Source organism: Diadema setosum, chromosome 11, assembly GCF_964275005.1.
Source record: "Diadema setosum chromosome 11, eeDiaSeto1, whole genome shotgun sequence".
Taxonomy (NCBI): Eukaryota; Metazoa; Echinodermata; class Echinoidea; order Diadematoida; family Diadematidae; genus Diadema; species Diadema setosum.
Window position 1 is genome coordinate 39,551,689 of NC_092695.1, and position 27,094 is coordinate 39,578,782.

The 27,094-nt window shown below is 40.0% G+C and overlaps 2 protein-coding genes across 2 annotated transcripts in view; both read right to left on the reverse strand.

The window, feature by feature from the left end:
• Nucleotides 1-575: 575 nt before the first annotated feature.
• LOC140235491 (protein dachsous-like) lies at nucleotides 576-16,482 on the reverse strand. The gene is made up of 15 exons (XM_072315518.1): nucleotides 15,527-16,482; nucleotides 14,665-14,943; nucleotides 12,606-13,583; nucleotides 12,090-12,329; nucleotides 11,699-11,833; nucleotides 11,043-11,252; nucleotides 10,284-10,656; nucleotides 9,476-9,724; nucleotides 8,598-8,737; nucleotides 7,302-7,514; nucleotides 6,787-7,019; nucleotides 5,686-5,968; nucleotides 5,023-5,309; nucleotides 4,647-4,785; nucleotides 576-4,175 (listed from the first exon to the last, which is right to left on the reverse strand). The coding sequence occupies exons 1-15, from the start codon at nucleotides 16,464-16,466 to the stop codon at nucleotides 1,450-1,452; spliced, it is 7,425 nt and encodes a 2,474-aa protein (XP_072171619.1). The 5' UTR covers nucleotides 16,467-16,482; the 3' UTR covers nucleotides 576-1,449.
• A 3,727-nt stretch (nucleotides 16,483-20,209) lies between these two features.
• The window catches only part of LOC140235492 (protein dachsous-like), a gene marked incomplete at its 3' end in the record, with an annotated part of 54,233 nt that continues 47,348 nt past the window's right edge, over nucleotides 20,210-27,094 (reverse strand). Inside the window, exon 2 of the mRNA XM_072315519.1 lies at nucleotides 20,210-20,407. Within this exon, the coding sequence (XP_072171620.1) occupies nucleotides 20,210-20,407 (198 nt within the window). The remainder of the gene's footprint in view (nucleotides 20,408-27,094) is intronic.

Consider the following 27,094-nt stretch of genomic DNA (forward strand, 5'->3'; position numbering starts at 1 on the left):
ATCACTATACTGCTTTCCATTATTTAACACTACAAATGAGATGTTTTACAAATTGTATTTGAGTGACATAAAGTAAATCAGGGGGTGTTTCATCAACGTTTGTCAGCGCTAACAAGTTGTCAGCGCTGACAATCACCATAGTAACAGTCAGTGACCAGAGCATCTCATCCAATCAAAACCAAGGATTTTACTGACATTGTCAGCACTGACAAGTTGTCAGCGCTGACAAACGTTGATGAAACACCCCCCTGAGGATTACCCTTATGGACAATCCGTTGTCTGCAAAGTTAGATTCACCATTTCTCTGGCTTTGTCTCAAGTTATTTACCATGCATAACATCACATAAAACATTACAGCTGAAAATATCTCAGTGATAGACCACTTGGTCTATTAATAGGAGAAAAATGTGGTCAATGAATATCTCACTTGCATCATGTATGGAAATACCAACTAATACAACTAATTCTTTGGAATAAATACAATGTAACTCAATGTAATTTCCTTGCCAAATGTGGTGACATTTCACGAAAGACCCATCCCCTCCCCCCCCCCCCCAAAAAAAAAACCCTAACAAACCAAAACAAGTGAAATTTTACTTTTACTGTATTTATGTTCTTCCATCAATTCCAAATATAATGTACAGCCAATAAACTCTACCCAACATTTACACAGCGTTGGTACAGTAATACATACTATAAATTTACATTAAGTCATTTGGCATGGTATGGAATAGAAACAGCAAATATGCCAAGTACTGGAAAATAATCTAGATAAGTACATGTGCAAGGTGTTGCTTTATTATCTGATTAGAGACAAAACACATGTGACCTGCACTTCATGTAAACATGTCAAATCTAGAAGCTCAAGTCAGCTGTTCCGTCCACTTGCCATCCCCTCCTACCTTTCACATCTAGCATACATTTTCTTGTCCATGGTAATCCATGATCATCTTTCAAGCATCATATGTGAGAAACTTGTGTGTCAGTTGTGTTTTTACAAGTCATGTAGGAAACAGCTTAAAATATCTCAGGTTGAGGATTACATCAGGCTGGTACCAGTAAGTCATGTCATGGATCAAGTACAAGGCACATGTGTTTGCAAGGTTTGGTTGGACAAAAGGTGAATACTGCTTGCAGAGTTTTGCTTTTCCTACACACAAAACGTTTAAAGCTTGTCTAATTGAAGATTGACACTTTCCTTGGCTAACTACATCATTAGCACCAACACAATGCTAGCAGTACAACGTAATATGTAGTCAGACAGTACCAACACTTACTGTGACGTCAGTTTATATTTGTCAGTGATGGAAGATATTAGTATCTACATATTCCTTACTAAAGAACATACTGACACATCAAATTGACGTATACATTCAAGTACACCTTCAAAAGCAAAATATACAGAGTTGTAATGCATAGGTTCACTACACAATGGAATGTTCTGAACTTTTATATTTGGATCTCTTCTTCATTTGCTGTGGGGTGAGAAAAGACAATGCCTCCTCCATTGTAGTGCAATCTTTGAGGAGTGGTATTACCTGATGCTACTCTACTGCTCTGGGAGCTAACTCCTGTGGATGTTACCAGGGGTGATAAGGATGGAGAACCTGGTGCAAGAGGTGAGAGTGAAGGGGAGAGGTCTGGTGAGACAACAGCAGGTACAAATGCACTCTCCTGGACCACCGGTGACCTTGGCAAGTGATGTGGATGATTCATTATGGAGGTATTGTTCAGCACTCTGTGTGCTACGGGCTTGATAGGGCCCTGTGGAGTGTTTGTCAGTAATGGAGGTGGGTATGTCTTTACATTTGCTTGCAGGCTCTTCTTCTGCTGCAGTCGCGAGTCTGTGGTCTGTCTCTTAGCCACAGTGTCATCCTTCAGCTTGGCAATTTCTGCAAAAACATGCGCTAGTGGCTGAAACTGGGGACCCCAGTCTAATAAGTAGTCCCAATTATAGCTACCTGATAATTCTTCATCACTGTTCACAATAGAGCTTAGTGAGCCTGCCATGGATGGATGGCCATCTTCAGTGAATCCAAAGACTCTGGTGCCATCCATGACTGCATTGTCTTCTTCAGCATCCACCTCATCCAGCCTGGCACTGATGAGGTGACCGATGTCAAGGCCCCCTCCGGCCTCCCCTCCTCCTTCCTCTCCAAACACATGCATGCTCTCCACGCTGGTGGAATTCAAATAGTTCAGATGCTTCTCTCGTGGGGAATTAATATCAGACACACTTCCATCCTCGTGGTCATGGGCTATGCCCGAGTCGATCACTTTCTCCCTGACATTGCTCTTTGGTGCTCCAAGTCCACCTTCATTAATTCGTCTGATTTCTTCGTCTTCCATGGTTGTTGATCCCCGACCACTGGAGGCAGAGTTGGACGGTTCTGACACATTGGTACGCGCCATAGTCCCCCCTGCACCAGGTATCACATACAGCTGGCTGTGAGGGTAATGACCAGAAGAATTCATACCAGGATTCACCATTCCTTGTTCACCCATCTCCACTGGGTCAAGGGTCATGTCATATGAGCGTGGGGACATTGACCCAGCAACACTACGCTTGTCAGCTTGGGCTTGTTTTTTCTGACGTTCTCTGCGGTATCGCCATACAAAGATTATGATGAGAAGGAAGAGGACAACCACAACTACTATGACAACGCTGACTATAATGACCAGTGTCTGTGGCATCTGTGTTAAGGAACCAGTTCCTGGACCAGAATTTATCACCGTCACTGCAGCTGATGTGTGAGCAGAGCGAGAACCAGATTTGCCAGAACTTGCACTAATTAATAGGGCATAGATAACAGCACTGTCTGTTTCTCGCTTAGAACGCTCCTCTGATGTAAGGTCAACATTTCTCCTCTTGCGAGAATTTGCTGGTAATTGTTTGGAGACCTTCACAATACCTGACTGAGGTTCTATGTAGAAATATTCATGGACCAAACTGTAAATGACAACCCCATCCTCACCACCATCTCTATCTGTTGCTGTGACTTGACCAATGGCAGTATTCACGGCTGCACTTTCATTGACTTCAAACTTGTATTCCTGGTCCAAGAACTGAGGGCTGAACTCATCTTCACCAGTAATGTTGACTTCAGTCTGGACAGAGTTGCTGAGTCCACCCAAATCCTGAGCTTGAACAAAGAATCTATAGCTGTTGGTGGTCTCATAATCAAAAACTGCTGTAGTATAGACTGCTCCAGTGGATCGGTCAATGGTGAAGTAATCTACACCATTGGAGCTTGGGTGACTTTTGTTGGTAATAGAATAAAAGATTTGACCATATTCACCGGCATCTTTGTCCAGAGCAGTAACCGTAAAGACATATGTCCCTATTGGTGAATTTTCTCTGACCAACTTGGAATAGAACAGGACTGTGAAGTATGGGGGAAACTCATTGAAGTCTGTAATATTGATAGTTACTGAAACCAGTGATGCTAGAGATGGGGTGCCTTTGTCACTGGCCTTCACAGTGAATTCTACTACAGCATATTCTTCCCTATCAAGGCTTCCTTTGACAGTGATAATGCCTGTATCTGGGTGGATTCTAAAGAGATCTGTGTTTGAACCTGACGTGATGCTGTACACAATATCACCATTTTGTCCAACATCTCTGTCTGAGGCATCAACCCTCAATACTTCAGTGTTTGCAGTTGCATTCTCTGCAATTGATCCAAAGTAGTGCACATGATCAAACACAGGCTTCTGGTCATTGACATCATCAATGCTGATTACAACCTCTGCCGTAGCATTATGTTGAGGATCACCACTGTCAACCGCTAAGACAATGAGACTGTAGGAACCCGTTTCTTCACGATCCAAACTGCGCAGTACAGTGATGGCCCCAGTCTTGGAGTGGATCTGGAACATACCCTCCTCATTTCCACTGATGATACTGTAGTCAATATTACTATTCTCTGGCGAAAGATCGATGTCATTTGCTGTGACGGTTACAACATTTTCTCCCAAAGCAGCATTTTCAGCAACATGGCCACTATAGATGTCTTCCTCAAATTGAGGGGAGTTGTTGTTAACATCAGTAATCTCAATTCGGACAGTGGTGAGTTGAGACAATACAGGATTTCCATGATCTTGGGCCTTGACATACAGCTGGATGGTGGTCTCACCCATGTTGAACACAATGGTCTGGTTTGTGTAGATTGTACCTGCACATTAACAAATACAAAAGTAGAAATCAACACAATATTTCTCAGTACTCAGTGATGTCTTGGTGTCATTCCATATATGTTTTACTTTAGATGGTAGTGAAGGCATAATAGTGAAATATCAAACGAACCACTACAGCCTCTAGAAATGTGCAATTCATGGAAAAAGAAATACCCTCTCACACTTTACAAGACACATGAAGCTAAGTCAGAAAATCATCTTACTACCACAGGATGTCCACATTCTCCTCCCAAACTAATCCTATCCACTTTTTAAAGACTTTAAAGAGCATGTGATTCTAAAAATGGTGAACATGTTTACATCAAACTTGTGCAGAAACTCTGATACACCAACAACAATGCCATACCAGCACTTCAAACTCATACAGTCGCAATATTTCTCAGACAGTCATGATAACCTGAGACTCTATGACATATTAATGAACATGATGCCACAACTGGCAAACTTACCTGATTCAGGACTGATGTAAAAAGCCTCTGTGGGATCTACAATAACGTACGTCAGCTGTGCATTCTGGCCACTGTCACTATCCGAAGCATTGACAGTAATGACAGGAACATTAGCTTGTGTCAGCTCAGGGAGGGTCACCTGCAGGTTCCAAAGAAATGACACCCAAAAAGTCAGTAATGCAATTGATCATTGACATTCAAAAAGAGATGCATTGAAATGAACACCATACTTTTCCCTGTTTCATGGTACAAGGTGATAGAGGAAGATATATGTTACGCCTGCAGCACGATTCTGAGGCTTACAAGACACCACTCTATCAATGAAATGACAATTATATAACATGTCACACTCTATCCAATCTCATATTTTGCCCACCTGATATGACTCCTGATGGAAGACAGGCTCGTTGTCATTCTCATCCAAGACAATGATCTCCAGTGATGTTGTAGCCACATGTTGACCATCAGTAGCCTCCAGCTCAAGGATGTAAGATTCCTGCTCTTCACGGTCCAAATTCTTAGCCAGTGTGATCTCTCCACTAAATGGGGCAATGGCAAACTTGCCCCCAGGGTTTCCTCCACTGGCAAACCTATACTGGATGTTGGGATCTGTATCAGCATCACTGGCAGTCACCGTAGTAACCAAGGTCCCCACAGTACGACCTAAACAAAAATGTACATCCAGGAGTTATCATTCCTTAAACTGACAGCCATTCAAATCAATCATGCAACAGATGCAATAAACCTACTTTATAAAAGTGAAAATATACTAGAAACAGATGACTGCCACAAAAGCTTGAATCATGCTAAAACACTTAAAATAACAGCTTACAATTAGGCACACACACACACACACAAATTATGATGGCTCATGAAGTCACTCTGCTGCATTGAGCTGAAATTAGTATGTCTTTCATCACCCAGACACTAAAAAACAAGATAAAGTGAAATAGATTTATATTTACATGGTATTATAGACATAAGTCAGAAGATTTGCTTCTTGCCTGATACTAGCAGCCATACAACATAAAGAACTTACCTTCACTAACAGTAATAGGCTCCATAGTCCCAAACACTGGTTGGTTGTCATTAACGTCCTTGATACTGATTCGCAGCATTGAGGTGCCAGTAAGCTGGGGCGTACCTCCATCTTTGGCAATGATTGTCAGTCGATACGAGTCTTGAATCTCATAATCAAGACTTGTGGCTGTAGTCAGGATGCCTGTTGACTGGTCAATGTCGAACGCGTTGTTGGTGTTACCACTGCTGATCTCATAATAGATGGCTCCATTTGTTCCCTCATCTGCATCAGTGGCTGACACCTGGAAAAAGCAGCAGCAAACATTGGATAGTTGGGTCTTGCAAAAAAACAAAAAAACAAACAAACAAGAAAAAGCACAGTATGCCAAATTGGATCACTGTCGATGGCATGGTTTTTTTTTTTTTTTTTCTTTTTATATATAAATTTCATGATTAATGATAAAACCAATTTTAGCCAATTAAAGCCTTGAGCAGTGACTGCACTGCAGAGTATAAACTCTTGCAAGACATTTAACATACCAAAGGGACTGTACAGTACTGGTTGAGGTGGGGATTCATGTTTTGAACATTCCTAAGTGAGATAATGAAAAGCCTCTTATGAAATATGAAAGAGCATGTAATTTTAAGAAGGATTCAACGTTTATTTGATGAAAATTGGTTTTCAAATGGCTGAGATATCCCAAAAAGTGCTTATAATAAAAGGCGACATGCCACAACTTTATTAGGATCTCTTTGTTTCACCTTGTTTTTGGATATCTCAGCCATTTCAAAACCGATTTTCATCGAATAAACTATTGATACCCCTTAGAACTGCATGCTCTTTGACATCTCATAGAGTGGTTTCTGAATATCTCGCAAAACGTTTAAGGCTAAATCCTCACCTAGACCAGAACTGTACACACCCTTTAAGTTGTAATTATTATTCAGTTGGCCTAAATGCCAAAAAGAATTCTTATTTCTTTCAAATAAAGAACTAAACATAAAGTTGATAGAAGTCTTACCAGTCTTGTAAGTTAGCATGTATCTATTATCATAGTGACATTGGCAACAACAACAACAACAACAACAAAAAGCTGATGTTATGACTTAAGGGTTTCACCTGAATGACATAGAAGTTAGCATTGGGGCCCTCCCAGACCAGACTGTTGTAGCGGTCCTGGGCAAACTGAGGAGCATTGTCGTTGGCATCCTGCAGCTCGACGAGGACTGTGGTGTAGCCATACTGAGGGCTAGCACCCTCAGGGGACAGGCTGGCTTCCACAACAAGGCGCAGTTCTGGCTCTGTCTCGTAGTCAAGCTGGCTAGTGTCTGCCACCATGAGTAGGGCATTGACTGTGGAACAGAGAACAATCATCATATTCCTTTTCAATGTAAACACTAAAATAATTCTGTCATACCTGTCACAGTCCATTACAATGCACACAATTTGATTTAAAAAGGAATCAAAATTTTTCAACAGATTTTCTGCTGTTATGAAATCATCTTCAAATGACAAAGTATGCTCTAAACTGGAGATAACAAACCATTCACATGTTAAGATTACAACCACAGAAGTCCAGGCAGAGTGTCAATGTCTGTAAGATAAAGAATAAACATGACAGTAATTTAGCTGACCTGAAGAAACCTGGATAGAGAAAGCTTGTTTCTCATTGCCGCTGACCAGGCTGTATGTGATGCTACTTGAGGCTGAGCCATCAGAAAGTCTTGCCTGAAGAGATAGGACCGTCATCCCATTCCCTTCTGCCTCTGACAAAGCCACAATGTACTCAGGCTGTGAGAACTGAAGGCCACCAGATGTAGATGAGCCAACCCATACCTCCACGATGCCTGCAAGACAAAGAAATCACATTCTGGTTTACATGGTTTTGACATTGTTTAGCATTGTGGGAAGATTACAACATTTTGTCATCCCTTAGGGAGAAGGCCATAAAGATCTTCAGGGAACATAAAGAGTCCCAAATTCTGCCACTTTTTCTTTCATCAAGAGCCTGGTAAGTGCACAGACTGTAGCATGATGAATAAAATTTGTGACAATCTCTACAGGTAGCTACCAAGACATTTGATGGATAACTAGAAAGCTCTAGGAGACTTTCACAAAGCAGCTCATTTCCATCCACATACAGGCATGTTAAAATTTGCCCTTATTTCTGCATGATAAAGAAGTCTTTCTGTTAAGTCTCACAGTCTACCCAGTTAGCAGCTCACTGACAAATTGATAACTGTCAATTTGCGATGGCAATGACAACTTCAACATTATCCCGTGTCACCTTTATGGAGTATTGGGGAGAACCATGAATGCATTTAACTGCACGCTGCACCTGGAGTGCACGCTCATCAGCGCATGTTTATGCACACCTCAAATACGTAGAGCTTGAATTCCCTGGATTGAAGGCCCATTTGCCAATGATTATCCTTTTAAAAAAAAAGTATCCTGGATCCAGACGGCGATCTGGATCACTACCAAAATTCAATCATCTGATCCTTGTTTCTTTATCAAATTTTCCTGTAAATCTCATCCACATCTGTTCACTACTTCTTGAGCTATTTTGCAAACAGACAAAGAAACAATGCCAGCAAAAATGTAACCTCCTTGGTAGAGGTAAATGTATAGACTATACTTTTTTTCCCCCACGAAATGGCCATAACTGAAGTCACAAAAGCCTAAAAGGCTCATTAGAATATGTCGTTTACTGATTTCCTTATGATTAAGATCTTTTTTTGTGCTAGAATCATCTCATCATTCTATCTTAGAATTTATATTGGAGCAAAATCATCAGAGATTCTCCCCTGGAATAAGAATCCATCTAAGTACAGTTCTGCATAACACACACACTCACTACAACATGTACTTCAATTAGAATCACAGCACTGAACTACAGCACCATATTTCACCCTTATAAAGTCACATACCAGTGCTGCTGAGTGAAGGTGAACCACCATCTTCAGCCACCACCTCCAGACGGTAGAATGTGACACCTGCCACAAGATTCTTGGTAGTGATCACCCCATTGGTGGCATCAATGGCAAAAGCAGAGGACTGCTGAGCAAGTCTGATTGACAGAATGACATAAGAAATTAAATAGTTATGTCGCTTTGTGCTTGTCTTAAAGCAAGAAAAGTTTGAAGGAGTCTTTTACCTTTTCCACTGGTAAAGGTCCCCATGACATTATACAGATACTGAGTGGTCATGAGTGTGAAATCTTGTTCCATTGCACAAGTAAAGACCATACACTCTTTGTTTTATGCAACATCTTGGACATCAACAGATGTGGTCCACACAGATTCTTGAATTAAGCACAGAAATGGCAACCATTTCTGGGGGAAGGTTAATGATTTAGCACAGTCATGGTCAGTCTAGTCATATGTGAACATTCGCCACGCGAAACCGATCGGTTGAAGTTTACAGAATGAGTGACAAAAAGCATGCTTGTAACTGTTGAGTGCACGCAGCAAAAGTTTGTTTATAGTGACATCAGACTCGTGCAATGGAACAAAAACTTTGAGTTAATCGTGAGTTTAACACGGAAGTCCATGAAATTGGTGACGTTAGTCATGCACTATCCATATTTGCTCCAACAAAATTGCACAGCTGACGGTGACAGCATGCAATGGAACTTTTAACTTATGAGCAATCGACCAATCAGAATGCTACATTCTTTTTAGGTGTTGTATATTGTCATAGAATCTTACACTTAGCTTGCCATCCTGTGAAGATTGAGATGTTATCATTCAATAAATAAGTTTTCAGAGATGGAAGTGAAATTCTTGTCATAGTTTATAAGAGATACCTGTATGTGACTTCTCCGTTGGTCCCACTGTCTTTGTCCTCTGCCTGGACAGCTGCAACCAGAGTGTTGGGGGATGAATCCTGGCTTACATTGGCTCTGACAGGAATTGTCTCAAACACAGGTGCATTGTCATTGACATCACTGATATCAATTCTGACCTGCACTCGCTCACTGCGGGGTCCAAACATACCGTAATCAGTAGCTGTAACCTGGAAGGTGTAGTGGGTCTCCTTCTCATAGTCAAATCTCCTGTGGAAAGATTCAGATAGTCTGGCATTAGGTGGCTGAAGCAGATGAGTAATGAAAGTAATGTTCATGTGGATGAGAAGTTGTTAAATTGAGATTGTTGTCATAATAACCAGAAAAGACCTTTCATCATCATCACTGATCCAAATTCTGTAAGAAATAATTCATGAATGTAAAATGAGCTATCAAGTGCCTAACATTCATGGTGCTTATCATTTCTTTCTCTTTTTTTTTTGTCAGAGGTTTATATATTGGTGAATCTTTCTATAATTCAATCTTATGTCATCACCAACTTGTATATCCATTGATGCATTATGAAACAATAAATAACCATTAAGTTCAGGTAAGTGGAAGTTCTGGGCCCCATTTCATAAAAGATGTTAGGATGGCAACTCTTGCTGGAATGGCAACTTCCAATGGCAACAGCCAATCAGGAAGCGGGATTCTTGTCGTTACCATGACAATTGCCATTCCAGCAAGAGTTGCTATCATATCAACTTTTTATGAAATGGGGCCCAGGTCTTGTTACTGGTTTGATATTTCAAGGAACGTAGATTCTTACCCTGTGGATGTGATCTCTCCTGTGTCTGGGTTGACACTAAACAGTCCAATAGTGGTGTTATCTAGAGTGTAGAACACTTCTCCATTGAGTCCTTCATCATCATCTGTTGCACTGACTGTCAGTACTGAGCTGTTGACTGGCAGGCTTTCTGCAATGCTCTGGTAGTATGATGCAGACTCGAACACAGGGTCCTTGTCATTGAGGTCTGTGACATGAATCTGTACAGATGTGGCTCCACTACGTGGTGAAAGCCCCTGATCTGTGGCAGAGATGATGAGTGTGTACATGGACTCCACCTCCCGGTCAAGAGGCTTTGCAGTGGACAGATCTCCACTCACAGGATCAATGGAAAAGGCATCCCCTGTGTTTCCACCTGTATCAAACCATTAACACAGATACCAGCCATGATGGTACAGCAGGCATAATGATAATGGTGACAAATCAGTGGAATTAGCACCCTTATTGCAAGTTTGAGGTACATACTCTGATATTTCACAAATAGACATTGGTAGAACTTTTATCAAGGTACTCCTTATGGAATACCAATAAAATGCAATGCTTATCAGGTTTGGGGATTCAATGCTTCTATTTATGACTTAATCAAATTATATAAGATGTTACATGTAACACAAATAATAACTTTACATCATGACAGAACCTTGTATTTTGTATGAGAGAAAATTACATGTCATTACATTATCATCTCAACTTCTCACAACTCAAACCACTTAGGATCAGTTTAGCTACTGAAAATCTCACCAGCAATAGAGTAGATAAGGTCACCATTGAGACCCTCATCATTGTCCACAGCAACCATGTTATGAATGATGCCTGGAGGTTGGTTTTCAGGAAGGCTGATCTCAAAAGACTGGGTAGCAAATGTTGGGTTGTTGTCATTTACATCCATCACAAAGACCAGAACGGTAGCCATGTCATAACGTGTTGGGAAAGCTCCATCCATGACGTATACTGTTCATGACAAGAGAGAGAGAGAGAGAGAAAAAAAAAACAACCCAAAAACATTACATCAGACTAATTGTCTCTTAATGAGGTGTAACTAAACAATAACATCAGGTAATAATTACAATACCAAGTAGAAACTACTGTATGTACACATTCTTCACATCACATTGAAAGACAACATATTGAATCACAACTACTGGTATATCAAGACTGAGGCAGTCAATAACAGGATGAAACTAGTCTGATACTCATTGAAGCCACATCTACTTTAAGGGCATACCTCTTACCATCATGGTATACGTAAGATATTTCACTTTTGGAAACAATAAGTCACTGAATTTCTGAACGTTATGAGGTATCTGTGATGAGGTCATGCTTCTGGTAATATATCTGACAAACGAACATTAGATATTGCCATTGTAAACACTATGTATGCATTTATTTTTGCTCACCAGTGACTACATAAGAATCCTGGGTCTCTCTGTCCAGTGGTCCCTGAGTAATTATCACCCCAGTCATTTCATCAATGGTGAACTTTCCATCAGCTATCTCCTGTGGGATCTCATATGTTAGCTCACCATTTATTCCTAAAATGGAAACAAAAATAACACCACATATCAATGACATCACACACAAATGATATCAGCGATCTCAACAAAATAATTTCTGAATGGCTGTTCACTTGAAGGAGATTATTGCTTCTAATAGTTAAATAGTTGTTATGAATGAAGCGCCAAACTTGCTTACACAGAATAACGAAGTGCCATTCCAGGAAACAGTGCAAGAAATGGTGTGAAATAAATGACTTGAAATCAATGAAAATAATGAGTGATTTGAATTTACCATCATCTCCATCAGTAGCAACAACCTGACCAACATAAGTTCCAGCTATTTGATTCTCAGTAACATTCATGATATAAGTAGACTGCTCGAAGCGAGGAGGGAGGTCATTGACATCTGAGACTATGACAGTCAGGGTCTGAGAAGCAGTGCGTGGTGTGGTGCCATGGTCACTTGCTTGGATGACCAGAGAGTATGATCGCTTGTGCTCATGGTCCAGAGAGTGAGCTATGGTCAGCAAACCTGGTAAGAAAAAGAAGATTTCAAAACTAAGTACATGTATCAAAATCTTGTACACTGTTTATGTGTGTATTATCAGGACAGCTTTCCCGTGCAAATTTAGTCCATTATGCCCCTACTCTATGGAAGCAAAACTCAGCCATATCTGTTGTTTTCTTGTGGTGGCTTCATTAGAACTTGATCAAAATGTCTAGACAAAATAGTGATTGATTAAAATGCTTATTTAATCATGTCTTGGACACTTGGACACATTTCTAACAATGCTAATGGCACACTTACCAGTTACAGAATCAAGACTGAACTTCCCATCTTCATTTCCAGACATAATCTGATATCCAACCCTGCCATTCTCCTCACTGTCTTCATCCATTGCTATAATGTGAATGACATTGAAGCCAACTGGTTCATCCTCCATAACGTACACCTCGTTAGATGACACAAAGACAGGACTGTTATCATTGCTGTCATAAATGAGAATCTCTACAGTAGTCGTGGCAGCTCTGCGCTCAGATGGGACGAGTGCCTGGTCCTTTGCCTGGACAACTAGGAAGAATGTGTGGTTCACTTCATGATCAACATTCTGGATGGTACGAAGTGTGCCTGTGTACTCATCTATGCCAAAAAAGTCTTGCTGTGTGAGGATGCTGTATCGAATCAATCCATTGACACCCGAGTCCTCATCAGTAGCAGACACAGTCCACAAAATATGATTAATACCAGTGTTCTCCTGTAGAGTGAGGAAGATCAGGTCCTGGACAAAGTCTGGAGAATTGTCGTTTTCATCCAGAACATTGATGTTAACAGTCATTGTGATGGAATGTGTATGAGGGATGCTGTTGTCTTGAGCCATGATTGTTAACTGATAGTGTGCAGCCACCTCATAGTCCACAACTCGTACATTGAAGATATCACCTGTAGTGTGATTGACATCCCATACGTCCATGTCATTACCCTCTGTGATGAAGTAGTAGATCTTGCCATTGTCACCAGCATCTCTATCTATAGCAGACACTCTCCCAATCACAGTTGGTGGTGTGATGTTCTCGTCACAAGTGAAGACATAGGCTGTATTGTTGGCTACAGGCATATTGTCATTAACATCCAATACTCTGACCCTGACAGTGGCTCTTGCCTCCTGAGGAGGGGTCCCTCCATCTTGGGCCAAGACTGTCAGGGTGTAGAAGTCTTGCTGCTCTCTGTCTAGCACAGCCGCAGTACTAATCATGCCCGAGGAGTCAATCATAAACTTTGCAGAACCTGTGACAGAGAAAAAAAAAAAAGCTTGATTAAGATCTTTTTCATCTAAAGAACAAGAGGAAATTGCTTTCAAAAACAGCACAAAGGTTCTGTTTCCCGAACTTGAGATATAATATGATGTAAATAAGTCAGATAAATTGTTAGATACATATAAAAAAAAAAATCAACAACACAAAGAAAAAAACCCATAAGATAACACTAATGTGGGCCAATTTCACTTTTAACTCACGTCTTTCTTGTTAGGCAGTCAATTCCTGAAAATTTTGAACACACTTTTGCTTCTGCACCCAACACAATGAAATACATAGAAATATGTTTTCTTGGTTATATTTTTTCCCCTTATCATCAACTGTAAAAATTACTCAATGCAAAACAAACCATTTCATCATGCTATTTCCATTCTAAGTCATATGACCAAATTACAGATCAGGGGCCACAGAACCCTAACCCCTACAATCATTACACCTCAATATCACCTTCCCATGGAAATGGGTTCAAAGTTAAATTACCTGGAGAAATATGACAAATGCAAGAAAAAAAAAAGAACTATAGAAATCACTGTATTTGCATAACTAACAAGCTATGATTAGAATATCATTAAGTATATAAATTTGAATATACATTCTTGCACAGCACGTCAGACACAATGTTATGTGTATGCAAACTTTGGTGGCAATCGGCCAGTAACAGTCAAGATCTGAGGGAGCCAACACTGCCTTTCACCAGTCTTTTGGACCTCCTAAAAAGCCCAGTCTTTGTAGGGTTTAAACACATTCTCCATACTACTAGATGCCTAATGACAGCCCCTAGTAATTAGGTTTCAACTAGTCAAACATAACACTCAGTGTTCCGTCAATGCCACGCTGTAACATTTGATGGTGTAACATTTGGGTCATTCAGGGCAACGTTTCAGGAAAGTTGATAGCCCCTACAAGTTGTCGGTCTCTGACAATTTCAGCAAAATCTTTGGTTTTGATTGGCTGAGAAGCACTGGTCATTGACTGTTATTATAGTACTTGTCAAAAACTGACAACTTTCATGAAACGATGCCTTAAAGTGCATAAAGAAGAAAGCGACATACTTTCAACCAGTGTGTATGAAACATTTCCCAGCACCCCACTGTCAGTGTCGGTGGCAATGATCCAAGCTACAAAGGTCCCCACTTCCTGCTCCTCCTGGACTGAGGCTATGTACGTTCCATCTTGGGAAAACATTGGTGCATTGTCATTCAGATCATTCACATTAATGTAGACAATGGCAGCTGAGGAAAGAGTTGGGTTTCCACGGTCTACAGCCTCCACTGATATCTTGTAGCTGTAAGACAACTCGCGATCAAGCTCCTTGATTGTGCTGATGGTACCTAGAGTGAGGAAACAGAATATATCAGGAATTAGTTAATCCATACCACATGGTAACACATGAGCAAAATGATTGAGCGTCATGTATATAACCCTTGTGAGCCATCAGAGTACAAGGTCAGAGCTGCCAACTTTTGTAAAAGCCTTTCAGTACTATGATGGCTGAAAATCAGTAATTTGCACCTTTTTTGAGTGAAAATCAGTAATCCTTAACAGTGTTACAGAATTTATCACAGACAATGATTTCTAAAATCAGTAATTTGCTTGTAACCTTCAGTATTCTTGTCCAATTTCAGTAGAAATTACTGAAAATCAGTACTAGTTGGCAGCTCTGCAAGGTGCATCTCAATCACATTACATAAAGCTCACTACTCCAAGGAGCATACCTTGAATTGTGTTAAAATCATGATGGACATCTTGTCACAAATACAAAATATGACCATATATACCTAGTAAGGCAGTTCTTCAGCTGCGCCTCAAGATTATTGGAAATTTCATTCTTTGTAGTATTTTTCACTTGTTTATGCCAAGTACTGTCCAAAACAGTTCTAATGCAACACAGACTGTGTCAATGACACTTCTTACCTGAAGAGTCAATAGTAAAGTCCCCAGAAGAAGACAAGGAGTAGACCACCTGTCCATTCAGGCCTTCGTCTGGGTCCACAGCTTCTACTAGGCCTACCTCCGTGCCAATTGGAACATTTTCATTGATGTGGAAGTGGTAGCTATGTTGGAAGAATTGAGGCGCATTGTCATTGAAGTCTTCTACCGTCACCTGGACAGTGGCTGTGGAGTTCTGAGGAGGGCTACCACTGTCAGACGCCACAACCTCAACCACAAAATTGGACTGCAGCTCACGGTCAAGGACCTGCCTGGTGTAGAGCCAGCCGCTTTGGGGGAAGATTGCAAAGAAGGACGAGTCGACGCTTGGAACAAGAGAGTACGTGATAAGGGCATTTGCACCACGATCATTGTCTGTGGCAGTGACTTGAATCACCCGGGTGCTGATGGGTTCATTTTCCACCACAAAGACATGAGAGAAAGCCTGGGTAAATATGGGGCCGTTGTCATTGACATCTTGTATTAATATCAAGAGGGTGAGGTTATCTGTCAATGACGGAGACCCCATGTCATAAGCTTGGATTACAATTTCATAGCGACTCTGATCATTGTAACTGACTTCCTTTGCCAGTGTGATTTCTCCTGTTGTCTCAGATATTGTGAAGACATTGTTGGGATTTGATGTCAGTCGATACCTCACCAAACCATTATCACCACTGTCACGGTCAGTGGCAGACACAACATAAACAGAATTACCCACAACCGTATTCTCAGGGATGCTAGTGACAGTGGATGTGCTGATGAATTGAGGAATGTTGTCGTTAAGATCAAGAATGGTGATGTTGACTTGCACATCATCATATGTTGCAGGCATCCCACTAGCAGCCTGAATTGTCATCAGGATGTAGGGCTGTTTCTCATGGTCAGGTCCAGTGCCTCTGGTCATAATCTCTCCACTTGTCATGTTTATAGTGAAGTAGTCATTAGGATCTCCTGCTGTTATTGTGTATGTGATTGGGAATGCATTACCTGAAAGAGAACAAGATAAATTGCAATTTGTAAGAACATCAAGAATGCAACTCAGTTAATGATGGTCTTCTTACATGTTTCAACACACAATATGCATGACATAAAGTATACATACACCAGTGATAAATGTGACAAAACTAATGATAAACCTGCTTTTCTTAATTGTTTGTAAAAGAGTACAATAATCATTATAAATTACAAGATTGCAGATATAGTCCATATGTACATAATTCTTTAAAATATTCAAACATTATCATGGCACAGAAGCCTTCTAACACAGCAATTTAACAGGAATAATAAATTTCCATTACTTAAACTGAGTTGATTCCTTGAACATGGAACCCCACATACACATGTGTACTAAATTCTTTGCATAAATACCGGTAGAGCAAATCTCTGAGGTATAACTCACTTGGAGGAGAATTTTGAGCACGGACTCTTCCAACCACTGCCTGTGCAACATTTTCCTGTACAGAGAAGGAATAGGATGATCTTTCAAACAATGGGGGTGATATGTCCGGTCCTGCCACTGTAATAGTGACAAGAGCATTATTGGTGGCTGGCTGTCCTCCCCCATCGGTGGCAGTCACTTCAAAGCTGTACAGATCTTGCTGTGTCCAATCAAGTGGTCCCACAAGGGTGATCCATCCTGTATTTTGAAAAAAACAAGAGAACATTGAATCAATAAAACTTTGTATAATTCTGACCCACATAGACTGAAATATCTACAACAGTCTTTTAGTAAAAATTTCCTCTCAATAATCGGAGTGTCCACTACAACTCAGAACTCAGCCATCAGTTTTACTTGGAAAGTTGATCTAGTTGAAGAGTCAATTACTTAAAAGCCATTCTAAAATAACCTTGATTCTACGTTGTTATGTAAACTAAAAGAATAATAACAACAATATTTCCCTTTTAAAACTAGCCTTTTCGAGTAAATAGTTCACAGGTGGGACCTACAGAGAACTAATTCCCATTAAGGAAAAAAAAAACACAACAATTTTGCAACCAATATAAAGAGTTTTGCTCTCACCAGTAGTCTCATCTATGGCAAATGTTCCATCACTTGTGGAAGGGAGGATTGAGTAAAAGACTTGTCCAAAGTCACCAGCATCAGAGTCTTGAGCTGTTACCATCTTCACCTCTGTTCCCTGGGGAGCATCATGATCTATATGACCTGAAATAACACAACAGAAAAAAGAAAATGTGTACTGAGACATCTTAAAAACTCCATGACTAAAATTATGCAGTTGGGAAAGGTTTACTTAATGTACAACTCATACATACACTGTATGGTGGTGAGCGAATGGGGGTGAGCAAAGCGAGCTCAGCTCAGTTGAACAGTGCGAGGGCCCTTTGGGATTTAATTCGCATCCTTATGTTAGTCCTGTGAATTACCCTTACCCGAATTACCCGAGCTTAATTTGCATACGGCGAATGCACGCCACAGACCTCCACTGGTAGTCAGTAGGGACTTTTCGATTGTGTGGACGAGGACGCTGTTATGTACAAGAGTGATTCCAAATTGCTGCAGCCCACTTGTTATGTCCACGGTATCATCATCCATTTTGGCAAACGTTCACAATGTACTGTTAGGATGTCATGGCCCCGGCCCCTCCCGCTGGCTGGCAATTGGTGCACCAAGCAATGACATCATTCCCATCTTGAATCTTGGAGGACGTAAAATCCTTGGAAGACACGTTCTTGATTCTGGTGTTGGACACGCTGAAGAACCTGGAGCATGGACAGTTCCTTTACCGGGTTAATGATGTTATTACCTCGTCATCCACATCCAGGACGTGGAAATCAAAAAGTCCCTAATGATGCACGCAAACAGGCAGGACAACACCAAAAACGGGAGATTTGGAGAGCGCGCCATTCCATTGGTCAACCAGAACCCATGAATATGACTATTCAGTAGGGTTCAAATGTCACAAATAATAACGTGTGAAGCAGATCTCAAAGTGACCTCGCGCTGTCGCATTCGGCTGGGATCGTTTCGCTCACCCATTATAGCTGTCATACAGCAAGAGGGCCTTGACAAAAGGCTAATAAATATCCAACAAGAGCATTAATCAGAGACCATGACATACCAATTGGTATGCCCTTTATTTGCTGCTTTTCATTTCATCTTTTTCACCTAAGTTACTGGTCTATCTCCTTGTGTTAGTTTTTTTTTCACTTTGCTAGTTAAATCTTCGTGTTACCATTTATCCATGCATATAGTCTGAGATTTCAAAGTTCTCCCATTGACATAAGATGAGCCTAGATTTTGACCCTGATCTCTGATCCAATGGCTGAAGACGTCAAAGTCAGATCATCTTAACTACCTGCTGCCATTGTTTATACCTGTTTGAATATAGTCTGTAAAATATTTCTCCTGTCTTACTAAATATGTTGCTTAGAATTTGGCCATACACTCTGACCTTCATAAAATATTTTCAAAGTTCCATGTTTTGTAGACATGCACTGTTCTGTCACAGTTCTTATAGCATATGAAAATAAGGTAGGGGGCAAAATGTGCCATCCTTGGGCTTTTTAGTGTTAACTGTATCAAATTTAGTGATTTTTTTTTTCTTTAATTTGGAGGGGGGGGGGGGGGCATTTAACCAACTATTTCATAGATCTGAATTTGCCCTTGACCCTCACTATATCTATCCCAAAATTGGACTCTAATCTAAACTTCATGACTCGTCTCTATCATACTTTCTTGACTTCTATCTTCTAGTCGATGCTTCTACAGTTGTAGGCTTTTGCTTCAAACTTAAGATTTTGGTCTGTAACACTGATCTCTTGAACTCTGAATATTGACGTCATGTCCCAAAGTCTAACCATTTTATCACTGTACTAACATACACATTTTTATTAAGTTTCACTTAACCTATAAAACATAAATGATCCATCATATTGATGTCATGAAGTATTGAATATGTTCCTTCTTTTAAAAAAAAGGACAAAATGTGCAGCTTCCATTGCTTCAAACTCTAAAGAGCGCTTCCCGACAGTGTACACGTGCATTTTAATCAAGCACACTCTACTGATATTTGCTGTCATGAAACTGGCATACAATGCACTTAGTCCTTTCTTCAACCAGTGGTGACCTCAGCGTATTTGTATTAGCTATTCAGAGAAAGTGTGCGAAGAAATTGCAGCTAACACTTAAACACTATTTATGGAAAAGAGTAAACATAATAATTTATGTTATGTTTATCATCTAAGTTAATCTTTTTGTTCTTCAATTTTTTTTTAAGTTCTTCATATTCATGCTGAAATATCTGATGTTCACGCAACAATAATCACAAAAGTGTTATTTTAAAAGGCAGCATCCCCCCCCCCCCCAATCTTGTTGATAATATTCTAGTGACAGCAATTTGAACAAATCTAGCATTTTTTTCTCACTGCAGCAAAGAAGTTATCTTTTTGTTAGATACTAACTCTCTGGTCCATTGTTGGTATAAGTGATATAATACATGAAGTATGATGGTGATATCTCCCTACCTTTACATTGTAGTATTGAGAATACAGATTCTTTACGTTGGGAAGTTTCTACTTCTATGATTGTGAGTGTTAAAATTGATGGTAGAATACAAATGTCCTCCTACCTCTGTAATCAAGTGTTGCAAATACAGGTACATTATCATTGATGTCTTCAAGAAGAACTTCAATGAAAGCGTAAGACATGAGTCCACCACCGTCTGTAGCCTTGACAGGGAATTGGTATTCTGTCTGTCCACTGTCCCTGTCCAGTCTACTAATGGCACAGAGTTCCCCTGATCTGGAGTCGATAGAAAACTGGGATGGTGGTGGGGCAAGTCCACTGGCCAGAGAGTAGGACACTTGACCTGATGACCCTTGGTCCAAGTCAGTCGCAGTCACCTGTAAAAAAAACCCAAATAAACAAACAAACAAAAAAACAAGTCATATTTAGAAGAATTCATTTGTATTCAGTCGTATAACTTTGGAAAAAAAAAGAACCATTGGATTTCAAGTCATGGGCACAAAAATAATACTAGTCAAAATAAGATGAGCAACACATCATCATTCATTGCGTGACTCGCAGTCGTTAGAAGATACATGAGCAGATGCAAAGATCAGTTGCTGCCGGCTCTGTCCTCTGCACTGTGCATTACTGTGGGGCTATCAAGTTGTGTCCTGAATACTGAATTAACATTAACAATTAACAAAAGAAACAACTAGAGAAGCACTCTGAGAGCGCAGACCTCCCCAAGCATGCAAATCATTTTCACCACTGATCTTGTTCTTCCATGGATTTCCACCCATACGTACTTATAGCATTGTGTGCTGAAAGTTGCCTGATTTCACAATATAGAAGCCTTTGCTATGTCATAAACCCTCAGCTGCACGGTGCATCTCACCCCAGCAGAAACTAGAGCACGCACTTTAGTGCACGCAGGCAAACCTCAAATACGCGCAGCCTGAACTCCCAAGTTCATTGACCCTACCTGCCAAAATATCAACAATCCTTCATAAATTCCCCCAAAATTCTTGGATCACTACCAAAAGTTAATGATTTGTTACTTGTGTCATTCTCAACCTTTCCTGCAAGTTTCATCCCAATCCGTTGACTACTTTTTGAGTTATTTTGCACACGGACAAACTAATTAACTAACTAACTAACTAACAAACGAACAAACAAACCAACGGTAACGAAAACATACCCTCCTCCCTTGGCGGAGGTAACTAGGAAGTCAATTACAAGTTAAGAAATGAATTGCATTATTTTCATTATTATCATTTATCATAGTCTGCTTATAATCAACATTTTAGGGGGCCTACATTCTTGAGAGAAGGTGACACTGGTTGATAAGAGTATGGTGTTGCATTGAAGTTTCATGTATTCAGTAAGGTAAGTCATATCTGGCTCAAGACTATTTTGAGAATAATCAGAAGACCGCATGCTGGCTCTACCACAAGCCTCATGTAAGCAGAACCCAAACCAACAAAATTATCAGGATATTGATACACTTGTAAGCAGTGATAGATAATATTTTGGAGAAAACTCATGCTGCATTTAGCATTGAAATAGAGATTAGACCTATGTCGCATACATGGGGGATATGCTTCTTGGGTTTCCCTAAGAAGTTTTCAAGGATAAGTGATAAAATAGTGACAAAAAGCTTGGACGAACAAGAGAGACTTGAAGCTGGTGTGTCACATTCCTGGCAGGTTTGAAAACCATCACAGAGCACTGCCTCCCAGTGATTCATTCTCTCTTCACAAACAAGCTTTTGGCCAGACTCAAGGAACTTGTCTTGTGACAACAAGCTGCAGTGAGATTTTGCTCAAAGCGCAGAGAAAACATTGCTTGAGCTTTGTTCCTCTCTTCAGACCGACAAGGGAGATGAGGAGAAGGGGAAAGGGGAGAGGGTCTCTGTGCGGCTATCAGTGTGCTCCTATTGAGAAGTAAGCGTCTGCCACAGGGATTGTGGGATGTTGTTAATGGTGTTCTCACATGCACACTCTCACACAACTGACTCACAGCAAATCTGGTATGTCTGCCTACAAAATAAAATATAAGAAATCCTACCAATTCCTTGCCTACTGTATCGGCTCACATAGAGCAAAATAAAGACAACATACAAAAAAAAAAAAAAGCAACCTCACAGTACACATCCTTTACAATTCTCTGTCACATTGCTAAGAGAGAGCGCAATGCGAAAGAAAAGGCTATACTCTGACCTAATGATATTACAAAAGGGGATTCATGAATACAATCTTCAAACAAGGTGTCACATGCCATGTAACATGGAATTCCACTTACTAGAAGGAATCCAAGATTTGATGACCCACCTGACTTCATCACAGTGGTGTCAATAAATCTCTGGTTTCCCAGACAGAAAATTCATGCATGAGTCTCATTTGTGATTTCCTTTACTATTGAAGAAATTGCTGCAATAGGAGAACATAGATGCACATTTGACATAGCGGTATGCAATCTAGAGCCAACTGTGGCTGTGATAAATATATTCTCCCAACTTGAAGGTGTTGCAGCTTTTCCCCACTGGCAGAAGGGGAGAAGAATAACACAGGCAGTAGTAGGGTCCTCCACTGGTCTAAAGGAGATTATAGACTGCCTGCAGCTTGTAACTTGCTTGTCTTCCCAACAGTCCACAGCTTTGGCAACAAAAGAGTATTCCAAGCCAAGTCGTACTCTTAACTTACAGGGCTTCACCACATCTACCTCAAAGTGTTTGCCAGATTGGATTATTTACTGAAGTCTTGCAAGCATTCAGGATACCAGAGAGTTTCAACTTTATTATGACAAAACACCTCACCATGTCATGAAAGCCTGAACACTCCGCATATTTAAAGCCGGAAGACAAGATACATGTTTTTCAGAGAGTTCCTCTGATAAATGCACAAAAAAAGGTATATTTTCTAGATGCTTCCCTCTGAATCAATATGGGTGACAAACAAGAGACATGCAAAACACCTCAGCCGTCAGTAAATTAAACAATATTTTAATACACTTCATCTACAAAAGTAGTTCTTGTCCACTACATTTCAGAACATTGCTTCCTGGTAAAATGTTCATCACTGCACTTTTCTCACAACTGGCCGAGTTTGGGCTTTTTTTTTGTCAGAAATTTCTGCTCTTATCAAATTTCTCTACATGTTACCAATTGGGAGAAGATTTTATCACAGATCTACCTACATTCCATTAATACATAGTCCCTCTTTGCTCCACCCTGATCTCCCCCCCGAGATAACCCATTTTAGGGCATGGGAAGGAGGGAACAATATCAAATTCAACTGCAAAACACAGCCAGGCAGCTTTCTACCAAGGTTGGGAATATTGACGGATCGACATGGGTTCCCTATTGGAAGTAACCGAGGCTGAATTGATGTGAAAATAATGACACTGGGTTCAATTAAGTCTCTATCAGTGTTGTCTGTATGGTGGATTCTATCACCTATCTCGTAAGATGACAAACACAATTCTTCATCATCATACAACCATCACATTTGATTAGAATACCAGATTGTAGCCTTGCAGGAATTCAATTTCTACTGTCTTTGTTACTAAAACAATATGAATATTGAGGGGCTCATAATTGTTATCTTAAGAGGCAATTAGTATGGGAATTGTAATTGCATTCATGCAGTAAGCAGATACTACACAAGATGATAGTGGATAGCATGGTACCTTGAGTTGCACTATAAAATAAGGCCAGAGTTCATTTAAATTTTTCATAAACCAGATGATTGTTTTAAATATATTGTTTAAGAGGGAGTTTTGAAGAGACCGTGCTAACCTCAGTCTTATATCATCAACTAAACAAAATGTGCTTTTGGCTATCAAACCAGAAAATAAAGTCTCTAATATATAAATGCTATATTCCTAGAGCAGATGGTAAAAATCAATGTTGAGCAAGCAGTGTGTCAATGAACATGTCTTATTCCTGATACTCCTTTTTTAATATTGAAGGACAAATGATTTATGAAGAGTAATGATAATCGGAATATCTAATGAACCCAGCATCTCAAATGCTTTTCTTTCTTGATTTGTTCAAAATCTGTTCCCCATCCCCAGTCTCTGTGACTTAACACATTGGTACGTTTCATCACTACCCAAGACATGTTGGGAATTTGGAGGCATGACCCAATACAAACCATCAGCATCTGTAAGAACATAAATGTATTTGTTGAGGGTAGACTTTAGTCTTCTAGTGTGACCAAGGGCATAATACAAACATTAAAATGGTATATAATATGTCCGCTATGGAAGTACTACCCTATGAGAAAAACACATGTGAAGACTATGCTGCTCAATGACATGCATCTACATTATTTGTATAGACAAATGATAACCATGTCAATGTGCTACCAAATCTGGAAAGCATCATGCCACAGCAGGCATATTATGATATTTTAAATGGAATATGATACAACAAAGAGACTGATAGAATGTGACACATTTCCCCCTTCCAAGTCAATACAAAACACAAGGAAAGAAAGAATATCTGAATAAATCCTGGTGTAACAATTCTGAACCACTGTATACCATCAAGAAATTATAAGCATGACATGTTTTACTTTGACACACAATTTTACATTCATTACATTGCCAGTGTTGTACTGGTCCCTTAATTTTGACCAGTTTATGAATTTCCAGATATACATTTGTATTATGCACTTCAGTCAAAGATCTTATGAAAGATATATACATGTACTTTCTAATACATGCAGATATCCTACTTCTGTTGTTTAAAGGGATGGTATAGTATTGGTGGAGATGAGAATTGGGCTTTTAACTTTTTGCGAGATACCAAGAAAACACTTATGATGTAGTACAGAACATACTATTTTAAGAGAAATTCAAAGTTTATTTGATGAAAATTGGGTTTGGAATGACTGAAACATCCAAAAACAAAGTACAACAAAGCGATCGTAATAAATTGTGGGTCCCACACTTTATTAGAATCGCTCTTTTTTGGATATCTCAGCCATTTCAAAACCAATTTTCATCAAATAAACATTGAATTCCTCATAGAATTACATGCTCTTTAATATTTCACAAGAGGTTTCTCATTATCTCACCAAAAAAATGTTAGAAACCTCAAATTAGGTCTCAACCAAAACTATACGATCCCTTTAAACACATAAATTTAATACTAACAGAATTTAATCCACATTTGTGTCACATCCTACCCATTATCTGCTAAAATGAATGAACTTTCATAAATGACCAAATAACATTGAATTTCTCTGAAGGTGGATCAATAGCAAAGCTTTTATTTGAAAGAAGTGAACCGTTAACATGTCATCTCTGGTAGACACATAAGCTTTGCCAAAAAAGCTACCACCACAAGGAGTGGATAATCACTGCATAAAATGTATGGTAAGTTCCCATGCGACAGAACTATGGCTTCAGGTACATGTATTTGTGGATGCCACGCACAATTTTCGCATGACGACTCCATACACTAGCGACTGCATACTTCCTAAGACACTGACATGCCTGCCAACCCTGAGACTTAATAAATCTGAACGAACAAAGAACAATTATTTAAAAATCTGAACTTTCATAAATTTCATATACTTTACTATTAACAGATATCTCCCAAAAATCAGAACACACTGAAATTAATGCATTTTCTTTCAGTGAAAAATCTGAATATAAATTCAGATTAAAACTGAACAGTTGGCAGGTATGCATGGAGCACTGCAAAAGAGGCCTAACAAATTATGAAGACAGTAGAGGCACATTACCGGGTAAACCTGTGAAATTCTCCATATCGCATATAGCTATAAAAGAACTAACGTTGGCGGCGCACTAATTTAATTGGCGTATTTTGGAGCGATTTTTAGTCAACCCCACTTCCGGTTGCAGCTATCGCTCCGCGCGCTATTATGCATGCATGCACGCTGCGTGCAGCGGCGCGGTTAGCGTCCCACACACTTATTCATCGCTTTCGTTGCATTAACACGTACGTATACTTACTCGCATTTCGTCTGACCCGATTGAGTCTTATTTCGCTGCAAATTCACCGAATTGGAGAATCAACAGTGAGAATTTTGTGTAGATATCACACTTATGCTTCATGATTCTTTCATATGTCCAACCACAGTCAGTGAGTAGATAAGCGTAAACATCGCTAATACGAACGGGTGGTACAACTGTTTCAAGTCCCTAATCCATGTCACTGCTTTCTCGTTGAGATCGCGAACTGAGCCGTCTGCTGTAGTCACTCTGCGCCGCTTCCTGTCGGAGGCTGCGTGGTCGCACTCCTCCAAAACCGGATAAACTTTTTCGGCTTTTTCGGTGAGATTTTCTAACTCAAATCATCGTTTTCCAGTGCAAGGCACACCCCTTTCGACAAGATATTTCTTCAGTTGAGGAACTGTCATGTTCTTGAATCTTTCACGATCATCCATGATTAATAGCTTTTAGAAAGACACTCGCTGAAAAGGTAAAATTTGCGTGACCGATGTTGAGCAGACGCTACCGATGCAAGTGAAACTGTGCGTTGGCGTGCAGTGCATTGCGGTGCAGCGCATTGCGGTGCAGTGCATTGCGTACGTAACGCGTTGGCGATAACCGGAAGTTAAGCTGACTGCATAAAAGCCAGGATGTTGATTATTATAGTTAGTACTTAGTCTTGATATTGTTCAGCACTACATTGATATGGATTGTGCTAGAGGACTTCTAGACTACAACTCTTCACTTCAATCATCCCTCTCAGCTTTCAGGATAAGGAAACATAAAATGAATCATAATACCTGATGAAATGTGAGGTTTTATGTCATTGCAATGAAGTGTAGAATAGCCCATCTGATTACCCACCTATCAGCTCCTATGGTATGCTATTATTGTTTCACTGCATTCTGAGCATATGAAACAACGAATGTAATACTGCATATTCCATAGTTCTCATCCCTTGTGTCATTTTATCTACTGAACATCACAAGCCATTCTGATAAGCATCCTATAAAAGTCTAAAAATAGTTTAGACGGTGAAAAAGTCAGAGACATCACCTGCCTCCTTTTTGTCTCTCACTTTACTCCCAGCTATTGATCCTTGCACTTTCCTTTCCTCC